Genomic DNA, 22,256 nt, shown 5'->3' with positions numbered 1-22,256 from the left:
CTTCTCTTCCTTTTGAAGAATTTTCCCTCCTGTACCTTGTTAAAACCCTTGAAATATTTGAAAGTTTCTATTACATTCCCCATTTCTCGTCTTTGCTCCAAACTATACATATTAAGATCTTTGAGTCTTTCCGTGTAAGTTTTGTGCTGTAGGACATGCACCGTTTTAGTTGTCTATATTGGTACGGGTGTGATATGTATTAACGGCGCTGACAATGCCGAAAGAGTTTACCATATACCAGACAATAGCCGGACCCACTGCCTGGATTACATTATACAGGCAATGGATCCAGGTATTGCTGCTTTAAAAGCGCCGCTTTCACAGTGTCTATTAGAAATTATGTAATTTCTTCATGTAGGGCCTGATTCATTAAGGTTCTTAAATGAAGAGGATCCTTATTTCAGTCTCCTGGACATAACCATGTTACAATGCAAGGGGTGCAAATGAGTGTTCTGTTTTGCACATAAGTTAAATACTGACTGTTTTTTCATGTAGCACACAAATACTTGATAGCTTATTTGTACACTGAAATGTAAAGTTGATATGTGTGTGCTACATGAAAAAACAGTCAGTATTTAACTTATATGCAAAACAGAATACTAATTTGCACCCCTTCCATTGTAACATGGTTTTGTCCAGGAGACTGAAATAAGTATTCTCTTCATTTAAGAACCTTAATGAATCAGGCCCGTAGATATTAATGAAAGTCAAATTTTCAATCTGTACATAATTTAAGGTGGCGGACACCAGACTGCCTGGTATATGGTAAGTGAATATTGCCATATGGTCGCAGTTATAGTTTTCTGTGTTATTTTGTAGTTATAAACTCTGACAGCATTGTCAGTGACAATGAAAGCACTACCACCGCTTGGTACAATCTCTAATGTATTATATCCTTTTGGAGATATGGCCTCCAGAATTGAAAATAATATTCTAGATGAGGCCGTACCAATGACCTATACAATGGCATTATTACTTCTTTCTTTCGGCTACTGATTCCTCTCCTTATGCAACCTAGCATCTGACTTGCCTTTCTCATTGCTTTGCTAGATTGTTTGCCTGTCTTTAATTCACCTGAAATAGTGACTCCTCAATCCATTTCCTCCTCAGTATTGCCATTAATACTATATTTAGCCTTTGGGTTTTTGAGACCCAAGTGCACAATTGTGCATTTTCTGGCATTAAACTGTAGCTGCCACACTCTTGACCATTCTTCTAGTCTACCTAGATTATCAATTAGTTGATGATCTCTTGGTGTATCTACCCTGTTGCATATCTTTGTGTCATCTGCAAAAAGGCATACTTTCCATTCAATGTCATTTGCAATGTCACCAATAAAGATATTAAAAAGCACTGGTATCTTCCAGGTCTATCTGTGTTTTTGGGTGGTACCACATCAAATAAGCTTAGGTCTGTGAATTGGATACAATCTACACAGCAGATTACTGGTCACATCTAAGGGCAATTAAATAAATAAATCTACCTAGAAGACAATTTGTCTAATGGAAGAGTTAATTATTATTTATTAGAATGTATTTATATAGTGCCAATATAGTCGCAGCACTTTAAAAATGGATTTCCTTTTTCACCTAGGTTACAAAATGATTTGCACCTGGCATTAATACACAAAGAAAAATTGGCAGATGTGCATCCTTGTTATTTCTATGACCAAGAAAGGAAGTTTGCCCTGACTAGACAGTCATTGGGGAGCTGTTTGCAGACCTAATTTCCAATAACTTAACTTTGGGTTACCTTCATTGTGAAAGGAGGTTTCAAAAAGTACTCTGCGTCCCGTAGATATACCAGCAGGTCTGGGTGAAGATTGATCTCTATTGTGTGTAGATAATCCCCAGGACTATATGCTGAACTGGAAGCTATCTGAAATATAACAGAAAAATTACACTAACAAATAGTAAGCACAGCAGATACTACAGAACTATAGAGCAGAATTAGAACTTAGCAAAGGATGAGAATAAGCAATCTTAAAATGATGAGCCTAATGTACACTGATTACATTTATATAGTGTATCTGGTTTGTATTTGACTGCAATAGTTTAAAAAAATAATATTTTTTTACTTGGACGATATCATCAATTGTTATAATTTATAATTATATTTAAGCTTTTAATATGGTATAGTGCTGTTTATTGTGTTTAGTTATAATTTTACACAGTTTCAATTTTCTTTTTTTGCTTTTTTGTTTGATGAAAAGTGTTTTACGTTATGTTGCTGTAGGTTTGATCCACAAACAATAAACAGCTACTTTATCACTATTTAGCTGTGTTTATTGCGCAGCTTCTGATTCCTCTCCACATGAAAGCAACAGTCAATGTTTAATGAATTTCATTGATTAAGAACATGTTGGTTAATTATTTGGCAGATCTAGCACAGTTAATACATGTTGTTCATGATAATCAAAAAAAAATAATTAAAACTTGACCTGTTGGAATGTTGTTTTGGTTTGTACTTGTACCCTAAAAATCGAATACTTTTGTTGCGGAAATACAGCACCTGTAACCAGCAATTTAAGGCAAATCCAATGCGCCAGGCCACATTTAGCTACAAATGACCGGATCCGACAGCTATTCCATCAAAACATACCACCGAGCCATCTCGATGTGCAGACCCATGTGCAAATTGTTGTATTTCTGCAAAAATAGGTAAATCTACCCCATATTTGATCCATTAAACATTTATCCTGGGTAACAGGTACACCTTGCTACCTGCTGGAGAACTCCCACACTTTTCTGGTCCTTGAGGAATTTTAAATAGATCTCCATACATAAGGCCATTCGATATCAATTGCATTTATTATCTGTCTTCTTTCATTGGTTTTAAAGCTCTTCATTCACTAGCTTTTCTTGATGTTGATCAGTATGTATTTGATTTACTGACTTTATGAATATGTGTCACTTGCTCGAAAAATTTGTAAGGTTGTTATTGTTTAAATAATGGCCAGACTGTCAAAGAGATCCCAACAGTGGGAGTTGTCTGGCTAAGCTGAAACCTCTGTGACAATCCCTAATGTCTTTATTACATTACATACTTACAAGCAAAGGAAGTTTTAATGAGTCACTCAGTTCTGTGTTCACAACTGAAAGCCAAGAAGTCATCAGGCTGTTCTCAAACCTTTTATATTGGAAAATCAAAGTACAGGAAGGTAATACAGTGGTGACTATGTGGTGTAAGACAGCAAATATTTATTGTAGACATATGTTTGATTTAATACACAGTTTCCTGAATTGTCTATTTTCAGAAGTAAGCAGGAGTATTTGAATTAGCCTCATCCCTGCACAAGCCTTGTCTGGATACCCTCATGAATGTCTCTGATTTACTTAGCTAATTGAAGTACAGACCTTTACGCAACTATGCATATGGGAAAGACTGTATTATTAATATAACTAAATACCCAGGTAAATAATAACATACTGTATCTTGCCACAAAACTCCCATCATGTAATTGGAAAGTCCATTTAACAACAATAAGAATGGGAAATGTAACAAAACATTTGGTATATTACAATACTTTCACTTGTTTTTGGCCCATTAAGACTTTACCAATAAGAAAATTGGTGACAATTTAGTAAGGTTAGTTTACCTTTCCAGTTCCTCCGATAGATCTGTATAGAGATGTCTCAATTCCCAGCCCATATCTCCTTCAAGAGTGAGAGGTGACATTGTTCTCAACTTTGCCATAGGTTCCTCATAAAAGAAAAAAATCTTATATAGCATAATTAAAATACAAAACTTTGAGTTATTTGCTTTCATATAAAGATGGTTCAGGAACATAACAACCAACTGGGAACCTAATAGATGCACAGGTGGTTACATGTCTAAAGCAACCCCTTTTCCTTGCCTGATAAAGCTAATTGTGCCAACATAAGCAACAATTCCGTGAGTTTTAATCAAAGGGTTATTCCCCAAATTACCTCTTCATTTAATAATTTGAACACCACCAAAATGATCTAAATAGAATGAACAGTATAAATTGATAATGCACAGAAAACAAATTGCTTAATTATGATCTTTCAATCTACCCACACACATAACAATACAATTGTATTCAAGTGCTGCCCAATTGATTATGACAAGAGAGGTCACAAGCCAAATGCACTTAACATCATATGCTTGTGCATGAGTCATTCACTTACCTATTCAGAGTTAAGTGTTCTGACATCTTCCAGCCAATAGTATCCACAGGGAAGGGGCATTGGTCTGGCCCATATATTCTCCCCCAGTGGCTGGGCCTCTTATTTTGCTGCACAGAATCACAGAATAGGTATCTGTGCTGCTACTGGTAGTATAGCATTCCTTTGAGTTTCATCTTAATTTCACCCGTTTCTGGCTTTCCATTCTCTTTATTACTGGCATCTTGCCCTTATTCCTCTCCATTCCCTCTTTTTCCTCCCATTAAATTTTTCAATACCCCCCTCCCCCCGTTCTTTTCCAACCTCCTGTAACCACCGACCCCCCCCCCCCCACCACTCCTTACTCGTTTCTCAGACAGGAGAGGGCCATCTAACACTGCTCTCCTCTGATCCCCCAATTCACCATCAGTGACACAGGCAAACCCCCCCATGCCTGTGTCACCGACCATAGTTCCGGTCTCTTTAGGTAAGATGTATGTACTTTTACTCCACAGGGAGTTGTTGCATATTTTGGAACCCATGGACTTTTGTCCCCTGAATAGATTTCATGTGAAGCAATCTTGAGCGGATCATTGTGTTTATCGACTAGTACAAGGGTACCCATTCTATTGGGTTTGGGCTAGCTGTGGCTTTGAAATGGTATTCCATCGAAGAGATAATGCATTAGGATGATGGAAGTCCGATAGCTACAGTAACTCAGTCTAAACACGCTACGAAGATTGGGGGGTGGGGGCGCTACACACGGTAATCGAGGACATACATTCTATTCCACACTCAGTAGTCCACAAACGACCAACCTGGGTAAACAGCACTGGGTCACTGGCCCTCCGCAGCCAGCTCCAACCATATATCTGGACACTTTATGTATGGGACGTAGTTGGCAGACTGTGGAGAGGTGTAGTTAATACACAAGTATGCTTCAACCCTAACTTAGGCCACTGTGATGCATTTTTTAGGAGGTACATGGTATTTATCGGCTTGCACCGTAAACACAATAGCACCCAGTCGTTAGGATTGGGGCAATTATTGCTGTGGTTGCCTTGTGTACACAATTGGCTGAGATTTAGACCCAATTGGGATGACCTCTGGTTGGTTCATTCCGGCAAGTTCCCCTCCCTAAATTTCAGTTCAGTGCGCTCTTCAAGGATTCATTGGAGTAGTGGATCTAGACCCGGCTCGTTATGGCACTCATTCCTTTCGGTTTGGGGCCTCTATTGCCACAGTCGTGGAGGGCTCTTCCATCGCAACACTAAAGTCCCTCAGTAGTTGGAAGTCAGATGTCTATGAAACTTACATAAGTTCCAATATATAATGAGTATCCACCTTCCCCCCATCCTTTGGTAACCCTGGGCCTAGCTGCTTGTTGCTTTTAGCGAGGGGATGAAGGGATTTGCTGCTTGTCGCTTTTATCGAGGGGATGAAGGAATTTTTCTCTGGGGATTTTATGGATTTTTACCTTCATATGGGATACCCCCCCCCCCCTTTGGTTTTCCCCTCCACCCTGGTGGCAATCGCTCCTGGCATGTACGGCTACGGCGGAGCTTTGACTCCAAATTACTCTGCTTTGTCCTAGGTGCAACCAGCCAGCAGATCCGGATTTGTGATGGGCCATTCCTATCTGTACTGGCGTCCAGATGCCGCTTGACCCGTGACTGGAGCTCCTTCTCTTACCCCTTAGAAGTGAAGTGGTTGGGGAGGAGGGGATTAGTATGGCCGTCCCTTACACCCCCTTTTGCCAGCCGGGTTAATTATTAGCAGTTTGTCATGCACCTAGAGGTTAACGACTTGGGTAAAGGCAAGTCGTTGGATTGATTAAGCTTCATTAGAGACAATCTGCATGCAATTCAGGCATGGTGGCCGGCAGTAATGTTGTGCTGGTCGAAACTAATCCCCGACTCTCCTGAAGAGTCACTATTCCTGCCCCGTCATGGGGACCCTCCTTGAGAAGGTCATTAGGTTCAAGGGGCTTTTTTTATTAGGTCACTCAGGGGGTTTATCATTGACCACCCTTAATCAGGATGGAGTAGGTGCACCTATTTCGGTCAGAAGAAGATCACCTTACGATCAAGGGTTTAGGGCTTTGTGTGGACAAATATATTGGAGGTTGGGAGGCTTTAGTTCGGTCACTTGGTGGTGGGCTCTTTGCCTGTTAAAGGACTTCAGCTTGGCAGGAAAGCTTTTGCAGTCAGCAAGTAATTCATACGGTGCTATCGCTTTGAACCAACCTGGCTCTTGGTCCTAAAGTGTGGGTGACCCCTTGACCCCCCCCCCCCCCTTATGTGGGCACATCATTGTGAGCCCAGAAGTGGTGTAGTCCCTATTACACCAGATTTAGCAGCGGCCAATCGTAAAAAAAAATGACATGGGACCAGTGGTTAGTGCCTGTTGACCATACACTGTTTGGTTTTCCTATTAGTTGTTAGCTAACTCGCAATTTGCTTTTGCCGCCACCATTTCTTCTTTAGTTCAATAAATTGTGATCTGTCTCCAAAATTGTTGTCCATGTCTTTATTTACTTATTTACATATGAATTAGAGTGTTAAGTCTTAAATGATAAGAGAGGTTTTGTGCAATGAAGAAGAGGCATCAACACTATGCGGTTTAATTATTATTTTTGTGTGCCACACATAATTGGCAAAAATTGTAAGATTGCACCAAATCTGATCATATACCGAGTACAAATTGTTATATGTGCATATTGTAATCACCGTAGCTACACACCAGTTCAGTGAAGATAGGATAGGGCAATCAGTGGAATAAGGACACTGGAGACACTCATACAAGCTGATGACTTACTGGATTCTCATGCTTGACCCTGTATAACTTGAGGCTTGGAAATTGAGCTCTTATGTGAAACATCTTTATCTATATCTATATATATCAGCTCTGATAATGTTATACACATCACAAATAGACTTACCGAGATCCTTGCTCTAAGTCCTTTTATCCATAGGAGTTTGCTGATTGTAGGAGTCATGTTAACATGTAAAGGAGGATTGTCTGCCATCTCCTGGTACATGTCTTTCACCTGACTAATTTCTTCTATAAACATATTAAGCAAATTGAGGTCTTTATCCTTCAAATGATCCTACAAATAAATTTAAAGACAAAAGAAAATAATTTGTATAAGTACAAAACTGTAAAAATTTCTATCAAGCAAAACTTGACATTCTGTAAGTGTCTTTTCACAAACACATCCTGTTTTTTATGTGTGCACATATGTTTTTCCTGATGTTACTGTAGTAATCAATCATAGCAAAATGTGATTTACATGCACATATATCATGTTGTGAATGTACCCTAAAAAGAGTATCAAATCCTTGACACTTTAGCAAACACTGCTTATTTCAATTTCATGTGGTTTATAGCTCAACACATCCTGTCAAAGTGAATGGAACCACAATAAATGAATAACTATAATATTACCTTAACAATATCTCTTCTGCTGACTCCTTCAAAAAGCTCCAGCAGCCTGAGCTGAGAAGCAATAGTAGGACATTGGTCAAAACTGCTTCTAAGAATATTTCCAAGCTGATGTTCCAGACTCTGTAAGAAATAACATTTTGTTTACCTACTTCATATGTGCAGTATACATGTTAAACATACAATAACATATTGCTGCTAATTTGAATGTGTGACACAACTCTGGCACTGCATTATAATGGCTACTCACTGCAAGCCAGAGTGCTTTGTTAGCTAGTCCACAAAAGCACTTTATCATACTGTATGTTTACTACATTTTGAATCTAGACTATTTTTGACTGTATTAGTATGTATACATGACATATATGCATTGCAGTATGTGTTTTGGGAGACTTCTCCATAAATCTCCAGGGTTTATATTTGTTGATATGTTTAGTCATAATAATTATAAAGGGATACATTGTGCCTTTTTAAACATTGTACAATGCTTGCACTACTGTTAGAAAACATGATTATATCCAATGATTAGTTGTGGACCAATATGATATCTCTATTAATTTGTCTTGCTTATAAATCTGCACTTCTGATCTCCAATGTAACGTTAACAGATTTGGAGACATAAACCCAGGGATAGAAATGATATTTGCATGCCCCTAAAGGCTGAAATTTTACACTTTTCTTGCTATGACTTGGACAGGTGTTCCATCAGAATCCTGAGGCAAAGACCAACATATTATTGCCTGTCGTGATCAACATATTCTGCCTAGCAAGAAGAAAAAGTTCACACAATAAGAACCTATGCTAAGAATGATAGTATCCTACAAGTGTATACAATAGAGAAGTATTAATGTGAAGTTGCCTAGTACATAAATTATAATACAATAAGAACAGATTTTACAATAATCACCATATTATTACAGGAACTGTATTGGCTTAGTGAGAGCCACAGGGACACTGATCCAGGTTCACATCTGGTAACCATATGATAATGAAGGTCTAATGTATCAATAAACATTCCTATTTTATCATGTGAAAAAAATCACATTTACGATGGTACTAGACCCAAAAACATTTTTGGATATATTGCTGACGAAAGTGATCTGTACTATCTTGATTTTACTTAAATTTCAGAAGAACACTAATTAAATAGAAAAACAGTTGCCCTGTGGTAATTGTCATATGTCTATCGATATCCATTATACTTGTTCCTTGTTTTAGTATGGACTAAATAATGTATCACTCGTTCACTCTAAAACCCTTGGGGCTAGATTTACTATCAGGCTTGAAGCCGCCATGCATCGCGGCGGTTTTCCGGCGGGTTTGCATTGCAAACAGCCGGATTTACTAATAGGCGCATTTCATCTTCAATTTGAAGCCGCCGGCGATGTCACGGCGGGATGTAATGCTCAAAGCCGCCGGCGACTTTGAATAGAACATGGCGCTTTTGCTTTAAATGACGGCGCTTTCGTGTGAAGGCGGTTTTTTTGAAAATTACACCTGTCTCATGGCCTGTTACTATTGGCTATTTTCAAAGTCAGGAGATTTGACATCACAAGCCCTATATAAACCACTGGCATGACACTTTTTCCTTGATAGGGTTTTGAGGAGTTTTGTGAGAGGAGTTTGGAGGATTGTGGTTTGGTGACAGTTGGTGAGAGTTGGAGTTTGGTGGAACGATATCTGATTGAAGTGTGAGTAGTCCTGTGGTATTTTTCTGTTTTGTACATTTATTTTCGCATTTATTTTCTGTCTTGTATTTTTTGTATTTGACTTGTCCTTTGTCTGTGTTACTTGTGTGTGACTGTGTTGAAAGTGTGTCTGTAGTTAGTCTAGTTTGTCCTTTGTGTTTGTCAGTCCTTCAGTGTTTTGTGTTTTTCTGTCTTCTGTGTGAAAATGTCCAGAGATAGGAGGAGAGAAGAGGCTGAGGAGAGGGAGATGGAGCTGGAGGGGGTAGAGGAGGGAGAGGGAGACTTTGAGGAGTCAGGAGAGGGCAGGAAGACTAAGACAGGGAGGAATGTCCGTTTCTCACATGATGAGAATTGTGTGTTGGTGCACCACATAGTTCCCTGCTATGAGGTCATCCAAGGCAACCTGGCAGCCTGGACTCCTCTAAGGCGGCGTCACCAACTGTGGGGGAGAGTTTGCGATGCTGTGAACGCGGTGGGCCCACTAAAGAGGACAGTGGCGCACTGCCGCAAGCGATTTTCGGACATTAAGAAGAGGCTGAAAGAAAAAATGGCCCAGGAAAGGAGGTCCACAAGACGCACGGATGGTGGCCCCCCTCTTCGCATTGAATATACCAGCTATGAGGAGGAGCTGCGGCAGATAATGCCCCGTGAAATAGTGGAGGGAATTAATGTGCAAGACACAGATTCGCCCTCGTTTGCCCAAGGAGTTGGTGAGTTATTTTGTTTAGAACTGTTTTTTAATGTGCAAACACATGTTTTCCAAAGATTTTTTTATTTCTAAATTGCTTTTTGCTGCAAATACATTGTATTCTTTTTCTAATACATCCAGATTCGCCAGGACCGCAGTTCAGTTCCAGTCCGAGACTTACACCTCCACCTTCAGTCAGAGATTCGGGCACAGAAGAGGAAGCAGGTGTGTGATTTATGTTTTTGTGCTAAATAATGGAGTTAATTGATTTTCTGTGCAAATGTTGCTGGCAATGTTTTTTTTGTTTTTTTTATATGGTTTGCTATGTGAATTTAGGGCTACATTTACTAAACTGAGATGTTGCCTAGAGCAACCAATCTGAATATACCTTTACTTTATTTATTGCATTCTACAAAAAGAAAACTAAAATCTGATTGGTTGCTATAGGCAACATCTACACTTTTTCAAACACGCAGTTTAGTCAAAATACCCCAGCATGTACTACACAGAGGGAGTACTAAAATAGGATTAGTTTACCCCAAACCACGGTCTAGCCAGATTTTGCGTAATAAATCCTAATATTTGTAGGTTAAAAATACTTTGCTTTTTAGCTCCATCAACCATACATAGTGCAAATGATAATGGGTATTAAAAGGATAATAAGTGCATCCTTAAGCAGGTCGCATAGGACAAGAAATCAGGAATGCAAACATTGTGAAACAATCTGTAGTTGCTAAAGATTATTCTTTCCTATCCAGTGTTCAGAATGCAATATACAAACATATTATATCCTATATACTTACCGTCATTTTTCATACACAGGGCCCTCTTCATACCAGGCACCTCAGGTGGAGTCCCTGCAAATGTCCCCTGAGCCATAATCACCCTGGAAACAGTGGATGCCCCTGTGTCTGGCTTCCAGGATGTTGCACCTGGCCCTGCTGAAGCCCCAGCACACCAGCAACCTTCACCTCAAATTATGAACCCAGCCAGAGAAATGGTGCTGTCTATTGGCGCTTTCCAGCAGCAACAAACATTCTTCATGGAGAGCCAAACTCGCCACATGTCCCAAATTGCGGCCCAGTTGAGGCGGATACACCGCACAAATAGCCAAATCCCTGCTGCAATCAACCGTCTGGCTAATGCATGGGAACAATCAAATCTGCAGATGGCCCAAATGACTGGGGCTGTGGAGGCCTTACATTCCTCCGTTCGCGAGGGGAATGCGAACGTGACCCGGCTGGCAGGGCAACTACAGCAGGAACTCATTGCCCGCTTGCCTGCACCTTTTTCATCGGCCACCACCAGTACCGCTAGTACGCCAAGCAGATCGGCACAGAGTACTCCTCCAAGGAGAGGTGCTCGCACCAGGGGTGGGCGAGGGAGAGGAGAGAGTGGGGCAAGACATAGCGATATGCCAGCAAAAAGGCGTCGCTAGCGCTAAAACATTCTTATTACCTAATGTTTTGTTCAGTTTGTGTAAGCATTATACTTTATTATTTATTGTGTTGTACTGCAATAAATGTAGTTAAATTTCTATGGTGTCAGTGTTTCTTTTCTGCTAATTAAACAAGAGTATACTGATGTTTAAAAAAAACTATGCACTCAAATCACTTACACATTGACCTCTGACTGTCACTTTCCAGGGATGTTCATATTTACCACACTATCCTCTTTTTAAAGGTTCCAATGTACAAAACAATTTAAATAAAAAAAAACATTGCACTCACATCAAACACATTTTAGAGCAATAAATGTTTTTCCTATTCTGCACTTACATGTGAAGTAGTTTGTAATGAGACGGACTCTAATCTGCCTTCCGCCCTCTGTGCTCTGCACATCACCAGATGTGACACGGACCCCTTCTTCTTCACTGTCTACTGCAATAATCGGTGGGGTAAGTTGATGTAATGCTAGATTATGTATCAAACAGCCAGCCAGGATAATATCAGACCCCTTTTCAGGTGCATACATAGCCACCCAACCAGATTATTCTAGTAACCTGAACCTAGTTTACCAAAGTACAAAGGTACGCTATAACACACCTCTACTAGTGGGTATGTGCCTCATTGAATTTGTGCTGTGCAGATGTGTGAGGATGCAGCAGAGGAGTCATCAGCTAGAAACCCATTCTTTATTGAGCACATTTAGAATTGCTTTTACACTTTGTTAAGGGATTTGTTGCAATATTAAAATAAAAAACAACAAATGTAGAAATTGCATGGTGGGAAAACACAAGAGAAAAAGAAACCAAAAAAACACGGCAATTACAAGACACTGGCCTTTTAACATATACAATCCCAAAGGAACAAACTTTGTACATGAAATGGCCCTTTTCCTTCTGTTCTGATTGACCAAATACCTGAAACAGCACACTGTTTGAACAATCTCGTCGCTCACAAGCAGCGCTTTCATTTTGGTCTTTTGAATGGCGGTTTTTCGGCGGCTTTATAAACCCCCTAATAGTAAATCCGGCTGTTTGTATGTTGAACATTGTTGGAACCGTCATGGCGCTTTATACAGAGGCGGGTTTGAAAACATCATTTCTGGCCGTTTGGACGGCGGGTTTAGCCTTAGTAAATCCGGCGATGGCTAAACCGCCGCCAAACCCGCCGAAAGTCGGCGGGTTTACAAACACGGCTGATAGTAAATCTAGCCCTTGATGTTTAATATTTTGTAAGCGTCTATGTTAAAATAAAAGTAAGAAACAATACATCACATTATCAAGTAGTTCAACAAAGTAAAACAAAAAAATAGATTGAGTATTTATTCTCTGCATTTTGTACAGGATCGAGTGTAGAAAAGGAAAAATGGAGGGTAGAAAACTAGTCTAACAATTATCTAATCAAGCATAAAGAAAGTTACTCACATGGAAATCTCTCCTGCCTCTCTACATGTGTAAGCAAATCTGTAAATATACTCCGAATCATTCTGCTTACTCTACCTAACACCTATTGCATTTCAACATTCTCAATACAACTTTTTATGCCTTTCAAGGCTTCTCAAGGACTGTAGCCTCACCTATGTAATCCATTATCACTGGAAACATTATTACTTCACAATCATATTTTGGCCCATCTACATGGATGGACATACTTAATTGTACCTGCTATGTGTTACAACTCTGCCTGTGTTTTGTATCTAGCAGCAGTACCTTATACCACCGGAGGTGCTGCTGTTCTATTCCTGAACTCTTCAGCATGTCTGAAGGAGTTAATCTCCTTGCCTGATGCCTAATTAGAACTGCACCTGTCGCACTGCTTCAAATACTTGCCTCAAGCTGTGCTGCGTGCAGTTCATCCCCTTTATTCCTGGTGGCTGCTGCCCTGCTCCTGTGCTGTTTGGTGTATACCTTCTGGATTGATCTTCTGTTGTGACCCTCGGCTTTATTTCTGGACCCTGCTCGTTTGTCTGTTGCCCTGACCTTTGGCCTGACTTCTGGACCTCGCTTATTCACTTGTGACCTTGATCTCTACCTGGCTATTTGGATTTGTTTGTCTGATCTCTGCTTGATCCCTGGACTCTGTCTGCTTTCCTGAACTGTCTTGTGCCTCCTTGACTGGGGTAAACTTATAATACCTGTTCCTGCCATTTTTACTATACAGTCTCTTTCGGAACCTGTTCTTATCCGTGGATCTGAGTTATCTTTGTTTGTGTATTTACCTGAATAAAGACACTTTGCTTTACACTTCCGTTGCTCTTCATGAATGCACTAGGATTCATAACATTATGATGTACATTAGCAGGTACATCAACAACAAAAATCTTGAAAATAATAATTGCTAATGATGCAAAGAAATCATCAAACCTAAAAAGCATTCAGTCTAATGAATCTGAAATATAGCTCTAGAATACCAAAACACAAATACTGAATAAAGAAATATGAATAAATGAATAACTAATAAATGCATGAATGAATGAGTGAATAAGCTTCCTTTGCTGTTATAACTGTAAAGATAATTGACACTTATTTCAGATTAATAAAAACTTACCTTAATTGTAGTTCTTAATTCAAAAAATGCTTTCTGAAATGGACTGTTTTTTTCAACCGCAAACATATCTGTAATTTGGTTTGTAAAAGAATCTTTGGCCAGACAATATGAGCTCCAGATTTCTTGCACCATAGTATCCAAATTTGAGCTTCCTGCACCCCCTATTGCAGCCACAGCCTTTAAAACCTCAACGTGCTTCATTGTTTCAACTAAGTCAAGGACATCATTGCATCTAATCAGAAACACAAAAAAACATACATTGCTACATGAACAACATTTCTTTTGCTTATTTATAGGTTTCAGTGCTGTACCTCATAGGAACCTGATATTCAAATTGTTAGATCCTTTAAATGAATTATACAGTATATACGTCTATGTTTGAGAACCCTCATTTTTCTTTTTGTTTTATTATATGTTTAGCAAGCTTGTATAATGTAATGGCGTGCTATTTATCTTCCTACTAAGGCTATCCAAACATGTTTTGTTTGGTTTTGGAATAGCCCTAATAGGAGAAGGATTGTATAAATAGGGCTAATCTATCTAATGAACCTAAAAACAAAAGTTGTGCTTTAAAATGCTTACTGTGAATATTTATCTTGTCACATAGTAACTGTACGGGAAGCTATGCAGCCGAAAAATCAAAAGCTATGTAATGCTTTATATCCTCATTACAATAATCTTATGGCTAAACAAAAAAAAATAAACTTAAAGTGCCCTTAAGCTTAGTATGGCTCTCATCTGCTCTGATTTTCCATGCCCTTTTTATTTAACTTTAAATTAAGATGATAATTTATTTAGAATGCAGACCCCTGATGCAACCGGACTAGAAAGTGTATAAGGAGTACATTCCCAGTTTTTAATTTCAAAATTGTAGGAGTCTGGGGGGCGTGGTCTGGCAGTAATCCTGGTCAGCCACATTTTTTTGGAGCTCCTGGTGATCTTCCTTAAATTCTATTCCTACAGCTGTTCCCACCTGCAGAAACTCAATATACAGGCTCCTCTGACCCTGAGGCACCTCCAGCTTGACCCGGAATTAGGTGCCGCTCAACTCCTTGCCTGCAGACTGCCCGGCACCCCGGAGGCCTGGCCGACACTGGAGACCACAGCCTCAAATGTGGGACCTCCTGGCGCGATTGCATCGTTGCCCTTAATCTATCTATTGAGGCTTCCCTCCGAAAGCCGGGATGAGCTATATTGGCCGGCTTTTACCCTGGTCCGCCGTCCCACGTCGACTCATGGTGCTGCGGAGGACCGGAGCTACAGGAAGACCTGTTATCGGGAAGAGTGCCCTACCTGATCGACGACCCTCCCGGCGACATCTCAGCAAGCCGCGGCCTACTCTCGTCCCCGCAACCGCGTCCTCTGGAGCAACTGTCGGTCGGCCACCCAGACTTTCGGATTCGCAGGGATCGACTTCCAGGCGGTGGACAGTGGATGCTGCAGCCGATGAGGCTGGCCTCCTCCCTGCACAGTGGAACATCCTCCCAGGACTTCCAGGGCAAGTCTTTTTGTGTCTCCCCACTCTAAGCGGGCAGCGACTGGCAGTCTTAAAATCTGAGGCCTGTGCACTGTAGGATAGCGACAGTCAGGGGTGTCGCATATAGATTCACTGACTCTGGAGGCATACAATCTGCTCCATCTGGTAACCCTGCGTCTCAGATGTAAAATCAGCCCCGCAGAGGAATTGCTTTTCTGTGCCAGTTCTTCCCTGGCTGCCAAGCCCCTGTAAATTCAAGTGAGTGCTGAACAGGAGACTCTATTGGGCTGCAGCCCAATGTAATTGTGCCGACAGGATCGTATGTCATCCCAAGCAACTGGGTTGCACTGCAATCTAGTGTCCATTTGTATTCACTGCACAATCACAGGCAGGGCCGGATTAAGGGAATGGAGGCCCCTGGGCTAAGGGGCCCTCCATTCCCCGCGAGGCCCCCAATGTGAGCCGTCCGCCGCCCCCCCCCACCCCCCGCGAGGACCCCCCCAAGCACTTACCTGTCAGTGCAGTCCTCCGTCCCGGCGCGCTGTAAGCTCCTTACTGAGGAGATCTCGCGAGGACTGCACTGACAGTACTCAGCAGCATCGATCGGGCCGGGGGTGCCCCCGCCCCCGACCGATCAATAATGCTGCTGAGGAGTTTGAAGGGCCCCCTGGATGCCCGAGGCCCCTGGGCTATAGCCCAGTTAGACCGCGGGTTAATCCGGCCCTGATCACAGGTTGTGTTTAATAATATTCTGCTGCCACCCAGTGGTCGATTGTCGATACTGCAACCTCTACTGTCAAAGCTGCAGATCTCCATTCACACACAGTGGCCTGAAGCTGCAGGGGTTAATGGGAGCCACAATATCAGCTCCCCTCTATCATCCCACGCTCTCCCCTGGAGACTCTCTACAAAGTGGGTTTGAGTATTCTACTGGAATTGGACATCTTGTATCATCTATATACCATTTATACCATCTTCGCCACAAAAGGGCGCGTTTACCCAGGACGGTGTTTTCCTGTATTTGAGTATTTAATCCATCTAAGTGCACAAGTCACAGCACTCCCCGGATACCTTTCCTCACACTCTGGTCGCTGGACATTGTTCTGCTTTAATATAAGCCGCAATATGGAATAAGTTACGACGCCCCGCATGGCCCCTGTGCCAGGGCTCTCACTTGGAAGGTCGCTGGGATGTTCTCTTGTCTAATCTAAACACAGAAACCTTCACAACAGCCCCCTTTTTGTTTGATCCATTGGTGACCCTCTCCTTGAGTATACCATGCTAGAGGAGGCAGGAAGAAGGGCGAATCGGATCCCTCTCATAGCCTCAAGAAATTTGCATATACGGAGACAAAGACCCTGACCACCTCCTATTCACATTGCGAAGCTCACTCCGACTGTGACGACTCAGACTCCTCATCATTGACTCGCAAGGATTTACAGTCCTTATTCCGGGAGGTCAAGGAGACAAGGAGATCGGTGCAGGCGGTCCAAACAGAAGTGCAAAAAGCTATTGGCTCACTAAGGGTGGAAGTCCAGGACCTCAAGAATAGGACGGACCATTTGGAAACTAAAATGGATGAAGCTGCCTTTGTCTCACTGGGACACGGTGACTGACATCCAACGATTGCAGCAAGATATGCTCCACATGCAGGAACAACATGAAGACCAAGAGAACAAGGCCCGGCGTAATAACTTGCGTATCAGAGGTATCCCTGAAGAAGTGAATCAATCCCTCCTAAACCAATATCTTAAAAGACTCTTTGCTGGCCTGGCTCCTGCTACTCCAGAGGATCAGCTTCTTCTGGACAGGGCCTACAGAGCTCTTCGTCCACGCCCTCAAGATTCCTCCCAACCTCAAGATGTCATCCTCCATTGTCACTATTATACCACCAAGGAAGGGATCCTGCGGGAATCTCGCAAGACTGACTCAATCTCATTTGAGGATGCCTCTTTGCAAATTTTCCAGGACATTGCTCCACCTACTCTTTTTAAGAGATGTGAATTGAAGTCGGTGACGTCTATTCTCAGGGATATCAATATTCGATATCGATGGGGCTTTCCGTTCCGCCTCTTGGTCTGGCATAACAACAAGCTTCATTCTGCTAGGTCTATGGCAGAAGCAGCCCATCTTCTCGAGACTCTGGGTCTCCCGGCACCGGCCTCCCTCTTCCTTCCAGCGGCATCGGTCCCATTGCCTGGCCCTCGGGGACCCACCTCTGCCGCCCGGAGGCTTCAAACTACCGAGTGGTCGACTGTATCAAGAACCACTAAGTCATCGGCTGCTGTTCCACCGCCTTGATATATGATGATTGTGTTTCTCTATTTCTTTTTGTTTCAGAAACCACCCTGTTTCATATACCTCCCCTCTACATGACTGACCACTGGTTATCGGTCCTTCTCGTGTAGATTGGGAGGAATTGGGTGCCATTGGACAAAGTTGTTGGGTTTACTTGTTTTCTTACTAACTTTCTGTGTATTTGGTTAGGTTATTGTATTGTTTTCTTAATGTTTCAATATGCTAGTCACCTACTGCCCTTATCTCATTCTCTTTTTCTTTGCCTGATCTCTGGTTTTGGGTAGTAGTCTGACCTTCATCCCCCCCGACATTCCTTTTCTACATAGCTTCCTATATTGCGTTTTAGACCCTGGCCGGGAGGTAATGTGGGTGTCTACATTTCACGGCCTTCTCACTGTCTGTATTCCTGGCCACGCCCCCACAATGGGCATAATGCCCTTGCCCGGCCCTCCCTTGCCATTGGCATTGCTCCTTACCTTTCCTGGCCGGCATCATGGACCAGGTGTGTCCCCGCACGCTGGCCCTGTCCACTACCCTACTCCCCTTTTTTCCCTCTCCTTTCCTTCCTACCCCTTTCTACCTCAGGCACTATTTCATACTCTTTGTTCTTATTACAACTGTGTTAAATTGGAACTGTTTTTATTTTCTATTGTAGCGCGACCGGTCCTCGCTGGGGGACTTGAGGCGCCCCTGTCTTCACCTCCCGATGGCTCTTAGGATCTTCTCATTGAACGTTAAAGGTTTGAACAGCCCACAAAAGCACACAACACTTTACCTCACACTTAAACAACATAGAGCAGATATAGCTTTTCTGCAAGAAACACATTTTACCCGTCATTCTACCCAGAACTGAAGTCTAAACGGTACCCTTCTGCTTTTCATGCTTGTGACCCCAGACAGAAAAAACGGGGGGTAGCTACGCTATTTGCATCCCACGTGACATTCAAGCTTTTGACATCTCATTCTGACCCTGAAGGTCGTTTTCTAATCCTAGTGGGTAAACTCAATAATACCTTATGCACCCTAGTTAATGTGTATGGCCCAAATCAAAACCAGAGCTCATTTCTTGTTGCCCTAGACTCCTTGCTCTCTCAGGTGCACCAGGGAGAAGTCATTATGGCAGGGGACTTTAATGTTGTTGTAGATGATACTATAGATAGATCGTCCACTTTGCTCCCCCCCCGCCAGTGGCTCGGAGTCCCGTAAATCTAAGGCCTTGGTGTCCCTTCTTTCCCATCACCTCCTCTTTGACTCCTGGAGGCTTAGGGAACCCTCATCCCGTGATTATACATTTTACTTTTCGGTTCATGGTACCTATTCACGAATAGACATGGTCTTCCTTAGCCGCGATTTGTCATTGAAGCTCAGGGCGGCCCATATACATCCGATGGTTTGGTCTGATCATTCTCCCATTTCTGCCGACCTCTCAGACATAGCATCTTGCCCTCGCCCCGCTACATGGCGTATGAATGACTCCATTCTCCATGATCAGTCACTTACCCTAGAGCTCCGGACCCTTCTTGAAGAGTATTTTCTCTTTAATGACCTCCCCGATACTTCCCCCATGACCCTCTGGGAAGCCCATAAGGCAGTAGTGCGGGGCCATCTTATTAGCATGGCCTCACGCCGTAAGAAGTCAGAGGCCATGCTCCTTCATGCTTCCCCTTCCCTTAGGACCAGTTTACAGACTAACTTTGCACTACGCTGGCAGGCGAATAAGATCAAATATCTTGGAATTTATATCACCTCGACCTATGATAGATTGTATCAGGAAAACTTTCCCCCCCTTCTGTCAAAAATCAAACAGGACTTGGAGACTTGGAAGAGCTATATCATATCGTGGCTGGGGAGGATTATCACTATTAAGGTGAACTTGGTCCCGAAACTTCTATATCTTTTTCAGACTCTTCCCGTGAGGGTTCCCGACTCCGTGTTTAGAGATTTGCATTCCTCCTTCCAAAGGTTTGTATGGCGTGCCAAGCCCCCTAGATTCTCAATAGCAGTGCTTAAAAAGCCCAGGGCTCGGGGAGGCAGGGGCTTTCCAGATATTAAATTTTATTATTTGGCATCCCATCTGTCCCAGGTGGCGGCAACTTATGCCCCTTACCAGTCTATAGCGTGGGTGGACCTGGAGACCCACTTTGTTGGGGTCCCCTCTATGGCATCACTCTGGGGCCTGGCCAATATAGATAGGCCACCAGCGGCCTCCTCTCTTCAATCCCTTAAATTCTGCTTATCCCTTTTGGGACTCATGTTGGGTCAAATATAAATTGTCTTCCCCTATCTCACTTCTGACTCCTCTCTGGGGCAACCTACACTTTCCTCCTGGCAATTTCACGCAGCAATTTAAACATTGGATAAGGGCGGGAATACGAGTGGTCTCGGACCTGGTAGTCAATCAAACTTGGGCCTCTATGTTGGAACTTCACCATAGCTTTGAACCGTTTCATCCACTTTTTTTAGAGTACTTCCAGGTTCGACACTTTGTCATGTCTATGCCCCCCCAGGAGGCTCTCCGGGCCCGACCTCCTTTGAATATATGTGTCTACATTCACCTCTCACTAAAGGGATGATCTCCTAGATATATTACTGGCTCATAGACTACACTTTCGATACTCCAGGCCAACATGAGCGAGAATGGGAAAGTGACCTGGGTCCTCCTCCAGACGACTTATGCTGGGAGGAGATCAGGGAGGGGATTGCCAAGAGCTCGATCTCTACGCTAATTAAGGAAACAGCCTATAAAGTGTACTATAGGTGGTACTATACTCCTGATAGGCTGTCTCGAATGTTTCCTACGACCACTCCGAGCTGCTGGCGGGAATGTGGCCAGAGAGGTACGATGCTACATATATGGTGGACCTGCCCTCGCATAGTTCCTTTCTGGAACATGGTTCTTACACTCATAAACTCTGTTTTAGAACAACAGATAAGTAAGGACCCCTGGTCATTCTTTCTCTCTCGCCCCATATCTGATGAGAGCGGGCCTTCTAATAAGCTTATATCCCATATCTTGGCAGCTGCTAAATCCCTAATAGCAAAACACTGGAAAGACCCTAGGGATCCCTCTATGCAGTAGTTATGGTCCTACATAAGACATGTCGCAAGTATGGAGAGTATAACGGGCTACCTTCATGATAAATCATATCATTTCGATAGGGTGTGGGCCCCGTGGTATTTACTAGAAAGCCGTAGCTGCCTATCCAATACGGCTCCTCCTCCTGCAGATGGAATATAGCTCTTGGGCCGCCTCCGAACCCCCCAGGCTGGATATAGTGCGCTGCTGGTGAGTAATGTTTGTATGCTAGTTTTCTTTTTGGTAGTCTATATAAGTGTGTGGCTTAGCTTTTTCTAGCAATGTTCCAAGTTTGCTTGCTTATTTATTTATTAGCTATATTGTTATCTATTGTGCCTTCCTACCCCCCACCCTTTCTTTTTCCTCCCCTCTCCCCACCGATATAAAAATATAAAACATAGAGGAGACATCTTGAATATTAATATTTTTATGTCAATCGTTGATTGTATCTTTTCCTGTTGTTTCCTCTTTAAATAAAGAGTTTAAGTAAACTGATAGAGGTAACAATAGCGCAAGTAGCCTGGGACGGATTATTCAGAAACAAGTCACCAACTGAATCCTGACTTTTACGCTAGGCTCTTACAGGGATACTGCAGATCTGCATGTAAACTGAATCTTTATCAATAAATCAGGAAGCAAAACTTTAACATTAAAAAAAAAAATTGTAGGAGCCTCATATGAAAATACTCAGTGGTCGAAGTAGAAATTTGGAAGTGGCAGCATGGAAAATATAAGTAAATGGAATCTGAACATTTTTCAATCAAGGAAGTAGGAGTGGGGGTATGGCATACTACCATATACCAGCCCACTGCGACCAACTGAAAATACTCCAAATTATACCTGTAAATCATGCTTATGCTTGATGTTATCACTTGTAATGAATGGTTAGTGTGTGAGCATTAAGTTTCAAAAGAAAACTAAGTTCCCCAAAATAAGAATTATTTGACATAACGTCTAGGTTAACAGTTTTTCCCCTATTTTGATAGTCTCACCTTTCCATAAACATGTTGATATTCTGAAAACAGGGAGCATTGTACAGTGGCCAGGGAGAATTTATCCAAACTGCCTCTTCCTTATCCTCCTGCTTTTTATCATAGATGGATTGGTCTCTTCCATAAACCCATGGAGCTGGCACTTCATACATGGTAATGTTCCGCACTGTATCTTTTGATTTATTGGATCTGTGGCAGACAACAGTACCCACATGCATGTTATTATAATTTTACTATCCAATCTATGATAAACCTAATTATCACCGGGAATAAACACATTTAAATGAAGTCTAGAAGATCAGTCTACCAATCTGATGTCATGACAGATATTAGTTTAATAAATGTATCCTATTGACCACAGTTATCTCCTCTGTCATACAATAGTAAGCCACGAGAAGTTAATAGTTGCTATGCCCCTCAGAGATATGCAAATAGTACACAGAACTCAGAAGAACATTGCTAAGATTTCAGGAA

At 42.1% G+C, this 22,256-nt stretch overlaps 1 protein-coding gene across 1 annotated transcript in view; it reads right to left on the bottom strand.

The window, feature by feature from the left end:
• LOC142139871 (uncharacterized) overlaps positions 1-22,256 on the bottom strand; it is a 481,886-nt gene that overhangs the window by 426,534 nt on the left and 33,096 nt on the right. The window contains exons 9-15 of the mRNA XM_075197730.1: positions 21,783-21,971; positions 13,940-14,171; positions 7,575-7,694; positions 7,069-7,236; positions 3,599-3,702; positions 3,051-3,129; positions 1,753-1,878 (exon numbers count right to left, since the gene is read on the bottom strand). Of these exons, the coding sequence (XP_075053831.1) occupies positions 1,753-1,878; positions 3,051-3,129; positions 3,599-3,702; positions 7,069-7,236; positions 7,575-7,694; positions 13,940-14,171; positions 21,783-21,971 (1,018 nt within the window). The remainder of the gene's footprint in view (positions 1-1,752; positions 1,879-3,050; positions 3,130-3,598; positions 3,703-7,068; positions 7,237-7,574; positions 7,695-13,939; positions 14,172-21,782; positions 21,972-22,256) is intronic.

Source organism: Mixophyes fleayi, chromosome 2 (genome assembly GCF_038048845.1).
Source record: "Mixophyes fleayi isolate aMixFle1 chromosome 2, aMixFle1.hap1, whole genome shotgun sequence".
Taxonomy (NCBI): Eukaryota; Metazoa; Chordata; class Amphibia; order Anura; family Limnodynastidae; genus Mixophyes; species Mixophyes fleayi.
The sequence above is the reverse complement of the archived record's forward strand: the minus strand, read 5'-3'. Positions and strand labels throughout refer to the sequence as shown.